The 11694-nt window shown below is 37.7% G+C and overlaps 1 protein-coding gene across 3 annotated transcripts in view; it reads right to left on the bottom strand.

Annotated features, from left to right (window-relative positions):
* Positions 1-1816: 1816 nt before the first annotated feature.
* LOC135677373 (myb family transcription factor PHL7-like) overlaps positions 1817-11694 on the bottom strand; it is a 10375-nt gene continuing 497 nt past the window's right edge. The window contains exons 1-7 of one of the 3 annotated variants that reach the window (XM_065189642.1): positions 11659-11694; positions 10777-10970; positions 9061-9137; positions 8938-8980; positions 8747-8804; positions 8312-8381; positions 1817-2299 (exon numbers count right to left, since the gene is read on the bottom strand). The exon at positions 11659-11694 is cut by the window's right edge and continues 497 nt beyond it. In XM_065189642.1, the coding sequence (XP_065045714.1) occupies positions 1916-2299; positions 8312-8381; positions 8747-8804; positions 8938-8980; positions 9061-9137; positions 10777-10951 (807 nt within the window). In that variant the 5' untranslated portion in view covers positions 10952-10970; positions 11659-11694 and the 3' untranslated portion in view covers positions 1817-1915. Of the gene's footprint in view, positions 2300-8311; positions 8382-8746; positions 8805-8937; positions 8981-9060; positions 9138-10772; positions 10994-11658 lie in introns of those variants that run through there. The other 2 variants (XM_065189634.1, XM_065189651.1) reach the window with 2 other exon arrangements.

Below are 11694 nucleotides of genomic sequence, written 5' to 3'. Positions count from 1 at the left end.
GGGACCATGGGAGGTTTCGGGGAGGTTGACATTTGCGGACGGACACGTAAGGGTACCGCACGACTTAGGCAAAATCAGTTAAGTCCGTAACACTACTGTACTTAGCATTTACCACCTGAAACCAATTCAAGTAAGCATCAATTCTCTTTAAGTAGCACAGCATAGGCAATAGAACTTATATCCCTAATATCAAGACCTCCAGCTTGTTTGGATTTAATGATAGAATCTAAGCCAATAGAATGCACACTCTTCGAGTTGTCACATAAAAGTTTTCTGGCATATTTCTCAATGGATTTGCTAACCTTCTTAAGCACCCACATCAAATTCGAGGTACACCGGGGAAGCCAACAAAACCAAGTTTATTAAAGCAGTCTTCTTGGTTAGAACCAACCTCTCTATTTATTATATTGTTTATTCTATGTAGAGCAACTAAAGCACCATGGTACGTAAATGGGAACTTCCCCTCTTTGTTGTTAAAAAAATTATAGATTTCATATACCCTATCTTTAGAGGTAGCCTAAGGGAAAAAGAGTTTGTTTACGCCGCATTTATCCATTGGTTCTTAAGAGTCTTAAATAATTTAAAGCTTTTGGCAATGATAACACATACGCTAAAGGTGAGAATGATATCATTCGCATATAACAAATACGACACATGATATTGGTTTGTAAAGTTAAAACGGTCAAACTTCCCCTAACAATGACATTTTCCAACATGTAATATAAACACGGTGCCACAACAACATATAGATAAGAGAAAAGCGGATCCTTTGTTTAATTCCCCATTGAGACTTAAAAGTATTTAAGAGTGATCCCAGTTGATATAACATGCAAATCTAGGAGATGAAATACAATATATATGTATGTATATATATGTATATATGTATATATGTATGTATGTATATATATATGTATGTATGTATATATGTATGTATGTATGTATATATGTATGTATGTATATATATATACATACATATATATATACATACATACATATATACATACATACATACATATATACATACATACATACATATATATACATACATACATACATATATATATATACATACATACATATATATATATACATACATATATATATATATATATATACATATATATATATATATATATACATATATATATATATATATATGTATATATATATATATATAGATTCAGTCAATGATTTACTGAACTATGTTTAATCAAATCAATATCTGATTTAATTTTGATAATTATGTGCCAATGCAACTAAGATTAAACTGAATTTTTACGTGGTTTTAAGTTTTTGTTGTTACTTTTTGAAAATGGAAAAAGAAAAAGGGACTTAGTTATCATATAAGACTTTGTGAATCACGATCCTAATTAATCACCTACCACATCAAGCCTTGTTGTCGCATGTGGTTACCAATTAACTGATGATAAAAATCAAATCATTTATATGAGACTATTCTATCATCATGCCTCAAGTCATGTGGGGCTGCCCCCACATAGTTTTCATTCCCATCTGATCATAATGATAAGTTTTATAAGAACTGTACACCTAGTAAGAAAATCCTATATTCCTTTAATTATGATATTTTTAAAGATTGATAAATGTAATCTAAATTACAGTTAAAAATATTAGTTTAATAATGATATACCGAACATACTTGCCAATATTTTGGCCTAGTGAAATTTATAGCTTAGCAAAGTTCTACAACCAAATCTCATCTTTACCACTTATACTTTATCCCAAAAAAAAAAAAAAACACTGTCTAAACTGATACTTACAAAAAAAAACACTTTGTAGGGGACACTAGAAATTCCGCTTAAGAAACCAACCAAAGTGGCATCTCCATCAAAGTTGTCAGTGGCATGACACGTACAAATGAATTGTACAAAACGTAAACCTAATCAAATTCTCATCATCACAGATTCACAACGGAGCAGTTGTGAACACCCAGCTCTTCAGTACCCACCTCCACCTCATTCGGGAGGTTCTGCTGAGTGCTACCAGTACCCTCATCCAGCATCGTTCCTGCTCCAAAACCACAACTGATGATACAATGATCACTGCAGAGATCAGGTTTGGATTCTTGTTTTGGCGTTTCCTGGGCAGCATCTGAGGATTGATTGACGACAGCCGTCCTTGGCTTCTTGAGTGGTGATGGGTTTCTGTTGCTGTCCGAAATTGGCAGAGAAAGGGAGGATTTGTGCTTCTGCACGACACCACTTAGCTTCTGCTGCTCTTCAATGATCTTCTGGAGGTATCTCCCCTGAGCTTCAATTCTCAGCTGCAATTGCCTTTGCACCTGAAAGATGCATGTGAGGTTGTTGCATATCTCTGGCACTGAGCTTGTACAAAGTTTAAAGCAGCAATCCATCTTTAATGATCTATTGGAATCTCATAGCCATATGAACCCATACGGTATAAAGCTGGAAACTGACAGAAGGATTCAAATCCTTATTTTATAATACAATAAGGAGATATATATATATATATATATATATATATATATATATATATATATATATATATATATATATATATATATTGTTAAAGATGTCAGCTAAGATAACTGGTACAGCCTTCGACTCTTGATAACAAAGTAATATGATGAAATCCCTTCCTTATTAGTTCCATTTACATAAAAGAAAAGGGTTAACTATGAAAACACAAAATTTAACACCATCATTAGAAAAATTCACACAATACATAATATTTAATGAAATTCCTAACTATTGTCATCTATTGTTGCTCTAGGCATTGTAAGGTGTCCTGATAGAACCCTTGCGGATTCTACGCTTCGAGTTGATCTCTTTAGGGGATCGACCTCCTTGGAACTCTATAGAGGTTTCTTCCTTTAGGTTACTGCTCAAATGCTGCTAAAAAGATTCATCTATTCCTTCTCAAAAGATGATGAATACATGACTATTTATAAGGCTTCTAAACTTCAACTCCTAATAGGACTCCTACTCAAGACTCCTACTTCTAACCAACTCCAAATAAGACTCCTACTCTAAGAAGCAACATCCAAACTAACCCTAGCCGACCTCTTCACCTCTTTAATAGGGGTCGACTAGGTAGGTTTTACATGAATGCCCCTTTTAATGAAACTCAATTAGGACTCTCCTAACTAGAGTCCTAACAGACCTGTCGCTCTCTTCAAATCAGCCTTATCCTCGAGGCTAATGATCCATGAATGCTGGGAATTTGATATTCAAGTCGTCATAGTTCTCCCAATTGGCATCTTCTGCTGGTAGGTTCGCCCACTTTATTAGCACTTCAGTAGTGGGTCGTTGTCGTCGAGTCACGATCCGTCGATCAAAAATGGCACTCGGTTGGATCTAGAGTTCCCCTTGGGTAGTCATATTTGGTAGATGGCTTTGAGCTGTCTCGTTTTGTCCCAAGTTGAGCTTTAAACACGACATATGAAAGACTGGATGGATTCGGGAGCTGGCGGGTAAGTCCAATCTGTATGCTATTGCTTCGATGCGCTCCAAAATTTGATAGGGTCCATAGAACTGAGGTGAATGCTTCATAGATGCTCTGGTCTGGATTAATGTTTGCTTGTATAGCTAGGGCCATAGGAAGAGCCAATCTCCTTCTGAAAATTCTCTTTTGCCTTTATGTTGATCATATTATTATTTCATCCTTGCTTGAGCTTTTTCTTGTGACGAGGGAAACCTTTCGACGGAGTCCATTGATATATCAGTCCATATTGAGTTTGGGACGGGCAAGGGTTGCAGCTTTCCGGGACTTGCCACTGTCTCGCCTTTATATCATTGACATACATCACATTGTGCCATAAATTTAGCAATAATATTTTTCATCCCTACCCAATAAAAATTTTGCTTAATTCTCTTATAGGTTCTAAGGAACCCGGAGCGCCCAGCCGCAGGTGTGGAATGCATCTCTTGAAGGATGGTCTTTATGCAAGTAGAATTTGGCACAAGCACAATGCGTCCCTTATAGTGCAATTCTTTTGAATCCCATTTGTAATGAGCCACGGAGCATGGAGCTTCCTCCAATTTTTTTATAATCTTACTGGTCTCCGGATCTTCCTGTTATTCTCTCTTAATATCCTCAAGGAAGTCACTGGTTGGAAGTGAAATAGTCGAAAATTCATCTTGCTTCGGTAGTCACGAAAGTACATTAGCAACAACATTGTCTTTCCCTTTTTTATAAGTTATTTCATAATCATATTCAAGAAGCTTTGTTACCCATTTTTACTGCTCGGGGGAAGATATCTTATGCTCTAAGAAATATTTTAGGCTTTTATAGTCGGTCTTGATTTGAAAGCGTCGCCCAATTAAGTACGGTCTCCATTTGGTCACCGCATGCACAATCACGAGCACCTCCTTGTCGTAAATAGTCATCTTGAGATGGAAATGAGTATTGCCTTACTGGTATAAGCAAGGGGTCGACCACCTTACATTAGTACAGCACCAATTTCGACTCTGGAGGCATCGGCTTCAATAACAAAAGTTTTGTCGAAGTCGGGTAGCACTAGTACGGGCGTTGTCGTCATTGCGGCTTTAAGTTCGTCGAAGGCGGTGGTGGCTTTGTCCGACCATTGGAAAGCATCTTTTTTTAGCAAGTAAGACATGCATTGATCTTTCCATAGTTTTTCACGAACTTACGGTAGTAGCTTGTTAAACCGAGAAAGCCACATAGCAATTTTATGTTCCTCGGGGTCGGCCAGTTCTACATTACTTCAATTTTGGAGAGGTCGACCGCCACACCTTCCTCTGACATGATATGCCCAAGATATTCCATCTTCTATTGAAGAAAGCTGCACTTCGATTTTTTGACAAAAAGAACATATTCTCGCAAAATCGTCAAAACAAGTCGTAAGTGCTGAAAATGACTTTCAAGAGAAGGGCTATAAATAAGGATATTATCGAAGAAAACCAGCACAAACTTCAAAGATAATTCCGAAAAATATCATTCATAAGGCTCTGAAAGGTAGAGGGAGCATTGGTGAGACTAAAGGGCATTACCAAAAATTCGTAGTGGCCGTTGTGTGTTCGAAAGGCGGTTTTCGGTATATCTTCTTCACACACTCGTATTTGATGATGCCCGGATCGAAGATCCAGCTTTGTGAAGACTCATGCTCCCTTTAATTCATCAAGCAATTCATCTATTACTGGAATAAGGTATTTGTCATTGACGGTTATGTCGTTGAGAGCTCGGTAATCAACGCACATTCGTCATGTTCCGTCCTTTCGTACGAGGAGCACCAGTGAAGAGTAGGAGCTGCAACTTGGCCGAATAACTCCTGTTTCGAGCATCTCTTTTACAATCCTTTTATTTCATCCTTCTGGAGATGTAGATACCGATATGACCGAGTATTTGCTGGCGGTTTGCCTAGAAGAATCAGTATACAATGATCATGCTAACGAGTAGGAGGTAGGTTGCGCGGTTCGTCAAATATATCTGAAAAGACAGCAAGTAGGTTTGGATCTTCAAATTCTGTTGGCTCTCCCTTAGTTCGTTGCTCAAGTTGTACCAAAAAGCCACTGCATGCTTTGTGCAAAACCTTCTCCATTCGTTGTGTGCAAATCGTCGTTACATCGCCCCCACGTTTCCCGTGTAGTATCACTTGTTTCCCCTTACTATAAAATTTCATAATTAATTTCACAAAATTCTAAGAAACATCACCTAATGTCGTCAGCCATTCGATGTCGAGCACGACCTCATAATCATCAAGAGGGAGGAGGACGAAATCTGTAATTATCTCTTGGTCCTGCAGCAACAGTTTCACCTACGGGCACCTATGATCACACTTCAAAATTCGTCCGCCAGCGACCTTAACGTCAAACCTACTGCAATTCTCGATAGGTAAGGCCATCCAAAAAGCAACCTTGCTGCTCATAAAATTATTAGTGCTCCCGATGTCAATAAGAACGGTGATAGGTTGTTGCTTCAGAAGTCCTCCCACTTTCATCGTTTGCAGGTTCGCGTAACCGGTAAGGGCATGCATCGTAATATCAACTGGCTGTTGTTCTTCATCCGTGACCTTTTCCACATGCTCCTGGACCTCCTCCTCCATGTCTTCCAGAGGTTCAATCAATAGGAGGCGACCCCTTTTGCAGTGATAATCGCAGTTCCACGGCTCGTCGCAATGTCAACAAAGACTCTTTGCTTATCAGTCACGTAGTTCATCTCTTGTCAATTTTTTTGACAGCGAAGGACGACTGGGAGCAAAAGGAGGTTTATATGCCACGGGCCTAGGAGAGGTTCTTATCCTCCGAGCATCTTGGTTAAGTCGTTCTTCTTGTATTCGGGCGAAAGAAATTGCAACTGTCATGGTACGGGGCTACCGCGCCTTAACCTCCCCTTTTATCTCTGGCTTGAGTCCTTCGATGAATGTTCCTAACAATTGATGGTCAGTCTAATCACGAGTAAGGTAGGATAGCTTCTCAAACCTGGTTTGGTACTCTTGAATCGTAGAGGTTTGTCAAATCTTTACGAGTTGACCATCGATATTTTCATACTTCGTAGGTCCGAAACGATTCAGTAGTGCGTTCTTAAATTAATTCTACGTCGGAGCCTTATGATTGTATTCCAGCCAATTGTACCATTGAATAACATCTCCTTCAAGGTGGATCACAGCAATTTCCACCATAGCATCATCCGACGTTTGATAGTAGCGAAAGTAACGTTCAGCGCGCGAAATCCACCCCGCCGGGTCTCCTTCTTCATATCGCGGGAAGTCCACCCTCATGCGTGGCTGAAGCATGTCCGAGGGTTGTCTCTCCTTCTCTGGAGACCTCTCTGAACTCTCTCCTCGCTAAAATTTGGTTGGACTCGGCGGTTGTCGGCGGTTGTCCAATTCTGAATTCTGCAAACGAAGCGCGCAATTTTTCCTCCAAGTGCGATTCAAGCCGCGATTCAATCCGAGATTACAATGCTTCAAATTTGGCATCAATTGAATCTTGAGAAGCCATAGCATACACCTGTAGGTTAGAGATGTCCCTATCTTCTTTCTGTTGATGGGTTAATGGCATGGGGGTGGTGGAAGGTTCAGAAAAATTGAGGATCACAGATAGGTACTACAGCAGATTTTTTTGTCTAAAGTGTAGCAGTTTGAATGTAAAAGGTTAGTGGTTTTTATTGAGAATTTTTTTAGGAAACCAAAGGGAAATCCGCTGTTAGGAAGTGTCAAAGCTGTCATAAAAATTTCGTAGAGATTTGGACAAAAAAACGCAGTAGCAAAATCAAACAAACTGTGCTATGCGACTGGAATTCTGTAGTGTATCTTTCGTCGTAGAGATAAAAACTTTGCGACAAAAAGTTTATGCAGCAATATAGGAATAATTTTTTTGGATTTTTGAATAAGGATAACTAAATTGCAGCAGCAGTAAAGTAGGAAACTAGAACCTATTGCAATTCACGGGGAGATCAAAGGATGATCCGCGGTGTTGGAGATGACGGCGAAATTCGACGACGATCTTTTAAGCAATTATAGGAATTGCTTTGGACGACTGTGGAGGGCTGATGGATGGTTTGATTTTTGAATAAGGATAACTAAATTACAGCAACAGTAAGGTAGGAAACCAAAACCTGTTACAATTTATGAGGAGATCAATGATCCGCGATGGTGGAGATGACGGCAGAATTCGACGATGATCTTTTAAGCAATTGTGAAAATTGTTTTGGGCGACTGTGAAGGGCTGATGGATGGTTGTGGAAGGGCAGCAAGACGCCAAGAACGCTGCTCTGATACCAAGTGTTAGAACCCTTACGGATTCTAAGCTTGGGGTTGATCTCTTTAGGGGATCGACCTCCTTGGAACTCTATAGGAGTTCCTTCCTCCAGGTTGCAGCTCAAAGGCTGCTAAAAATATTCATCTATTGCTTCTCAAAAGAGAATGAATACATGACTATTTATAGAGCTTCTAAACCCCAACTCCTAATAGGACTCATACTCAAGACTCCTTTTAACCAACTCCTAATAAGACTCCTATTTTAAGAAGCAACCTTCCAACTAACCCTAACCCTAGCCGACCTCTTCACCTCTTTAATAGAGGTCGGCTAGATAGGTTTTACATGAATGCCCCATTCAATGAAACTCAATTAGGACTCTCCTACCTAGAGTCCTAACATGTCCAAACATAAATGATAAAATTAAAGCACACAAAGAAACATGAGTACAATAATCTAGTTATTAAACTTGGCAACAGAATGGAACAAAAAATTTCATGAAAATTCCCATTTTTCCAACAACTCTCTTTAGGAAAATTCCTTTGGATCTCAAGTTAACAGGAAAAAAGATTTTAAGTGTGTAACAAGAAGCATGACCAATTAATAAAACATACCTCAAGCTGTTCATGCAACCGTTTTTGTACCTCCATTTGCATTTTCAAGGATTCATTAAATTGTGCACTTCTGGAAGATGAAGTAGATCATAAGATGTTGAAAGGTGTCTGATTCAAACAACCAATTTTGACAATACAAACTCCTTAGTTTATTGCCAATAGCAGAAGTCAGATCCAACCTAGTCTTTGTATGTAACCATAGACATCCTTGGGAGGATATTTATCTACTGAACAAGTAAAATTATGAATTCAACACAAAAATGCAGCACTGGACATAATTGGTTTTAAAAGAAAATAAATGTAGGAAATGATCACTTTAGCAAAGAACAGAACTTTCTTAGTTTTTAAGCAGAGTTGAATTTTTGACAAATTGCATCAACATGCTAGCCAAAGGATACTGATACTAACCACCAAAAAGTTCAAGAGAGCACTTACGGTGCAGAGTCCGTGTCAGAGTGGATATGGCCAGAATCTTTCTTATCATCTTTAGAACCTACAATAAAAATATCCTTTATCCTGATCTTGACTCACACCAACAGAAAATATTTCCAGGAGACATTTTCAAGAAAAAAACCAATACTGAATCTCCCTCAGATGCATAAATAAACATATAACTAAACTTTTACCATCAGCTGGAGAATCAGGTAAATACTTTGCAAGGCGGTACTTCTGCAAAATTGAAAAAATAAAGATTAAATAAATTCTAGGGAAAAAAGCAAACAATCTCAATTTGAAGGAAGAACCCATACCTGTAAATGACTTTTCACATGATATATTGTAATGCCCGGTACAGCCATTACTCTTAAAACACCTTTTGGAGTTGCTCCTGAAATATTTTTAGGATAAATTATAATCAGCTTATATGAAGAAAACAATTAGAACTAAAATTAACATAATAGGAGATGGTCAGGCCAGATGTTGACACCCTTGCAGAGGAGAATAACACTAAAGGAAGTTTCCTTGGACTTAAAAAGTATTTGTCAATAAGAATATCTTATTCACTGAAATATGAAACAGAAACAAGTTGGTTTAGCTAAGTACAATAGCTGGAAGTAAAGGAAAGAACAGAGAATAACAGAAATGTCAAAACAAAGTGTTGTGGCAAGACCTAGAAGATGAAGTCGCTAAAACATGCATTTTGATAAAGTGATAGGTTAGAGCTTCTCTCAGTAGTTATTTCTGGTCTCAAATTTTGGTGAAACTATGACATAAATCGAATCTGCCACAGTCATGATTGTAATAATTGTATCAGAAGTAGGGAATCTTGCATTTAGCAAAATATTGAGTATTCCTGAAGTTATTTAGCTAATGTTGTTCATGTATCCAATCCAGAAAGTAAACCACCTTGGTAATTGGCAGCAACAGGTATCAGTAATATCAGTCTATCGAGCAGCCATATAAGAAACTCTAAACCATGCTTCCCAGCATCAAGTGCATCAAGTGCATCAATTGCTTTATCAAAAATAAAAGGAAAAAAGAACATAGAACTGAAAAAAACCTAAAATAATGGTTCATCACCAGGTTGTTAGTCAATCTGAAGATCAATCCCAACAGAAATGCAGACTTTTTAGTACTTAAATTGCATAGCAACAGTACATAAAGACAGAAAAATTGCGCATGCAGCGATTAAAGGTAACTTGTGGTACAATTTAAGGACCCGCAAAAAGTTCCAAAACAACTGTATGCTCCTATTCATATCTCAGTTGTCACTCATCATTTGTACTGTAGTGAGTGATTTTTGGTGGTTCATACAATAATGTCCTGAGAACTCCAGGAACACATAGATTTTACAAGAAATTTGAAACTTGTGTTTTGGCTTTGACAAGTTTTCAACCAGATTGAACATCTTCATGTGGACCGAACTTCACACGAGAAAAAAATTGACAAGTTTTCGGCGATATTGAACATCTTCATGTGGACCGAACTTCACACAAGAAAAAAATTGACAAGTTTCCGACCATAATGAACATCTTCTTGTGGACTGAACTTCACACAAGAAAAAAATTAAGAATGCTTTCAATTTCTAGTGAATTCTGTAAGAAAATTCTTTTATAAAGATAATTAAGTGGAATTAGGATAGGATAGCACCAGGCAAGTAGGAAGGAAGGAGTGAGCAAAGGAAAATTAATTAGTAAATAAGGGATCTTTTGATCCGATTTATCATATAAATTTTCTTAATCATTGCACTATAGTCCATTAGAACAATTTAATGAGAAAATGTGGAAAAATCTTGACTGACAATTTTACTGAAAAACCATTTTAATTATGGTATCTTTCTTTGAGATACACGGTCTTAAGAAAGCTGAGAAACATGAAGAAATTAAAGTTCCAGAGGAAAAGTACACAGTAAATATGATAACAAGTGAGTGCTACACTAGAACCTGCCACATTAGAACCCACTACACTATAGATAGGATAAATCAAGCACGCCAACAATCAACCATGACTGGAAAGAAAATACCCACTATCTGGTCCACCAAGTTGAGTGATTGCATCAACAAAGCGGTCATGAAGATCCGAAGTCCACCGCAAGCGTTGTTTTCCGCTTCCTCCTGGGTTGACTGGATTATTTACACTTGATCCACCCGAAATTCCAATGCTACCAACTTGCTCAGTGCCTTGGCCATTGTCAGGTGCCATTGAAACAGTTGAAAATTTGCTGGCGTGATACATGAGAAAAGACTGCAACTTACAACACTATTAGAATATAGCAATATTTAAACAGAACTGATGGGGGCATCCAAGAATTTTAGTGCATCTTTTGCCAAAATTCCTGTCACTCAGTGGAAACAAATTTTACCACAGGGATTCGTGCAACAATGTAAATACAATTTATTTTCTTGAAGAAAGCAAGACTCACAAAAAGATGTAACAGAAAATCGCAATATCCAATTGCATAATTTGTTAAACTTGTTCATATGGTTATTATTCTTGCAGACTACAATACCCAAGAAAAGAAAGAGACTCATGTGAGCTCTTCAAAGAAGAAAATCAGTGCAAGAAAGTTGGGGACATATAAAGGTCAAGCATAATCGCCAAAAGAAAAATGAAACTAAAAAAAACGAAAGAAGAGCTCATGCACAATAAATGGCCTTCGAAAATTTAGCTTTACGTGCACAATTTTGCATCATATACCCACCAAAAGAGATGCTTTTTCGTTTTAAATCGGAGATAAAATATAAGAGAACAACACATAAAAAATAAAGGTGAAAAAGATCGTAACTATAACACCTAAACAAGCGCCATTTCCTAAAGGGCAGCAACAACGCTCACTCTCTCTCTCACTCACTCCAAATGTCAAAAAAAGAAACCATTCAAAATTAAATTTTGATATAAAAAAGGACCACCTTATAGTACGAAGATCTCGGAACTCCCAGACTACT

Source organism: Musa acuminata, chromosome BXJ1-1 (assembly GCF_036884655.1).
Source record: "Musa acuminata AAA Group cultivar baxijiao chromosome BXJ1-1, Cavendish_Baxijiao_AAA, whole genome shotgun sequence".
Lineage (NCBI taxonomy): Eukaryota > Viridiplantae > Streptophyta > Magnoliopsida > Zingiberales > Musaceae > Musa > Musa acuminata.
Note: the sequence above shows the minus strand (reverse complement) of the source record. Positions and strands in the feature narration are given on the sequence as shown.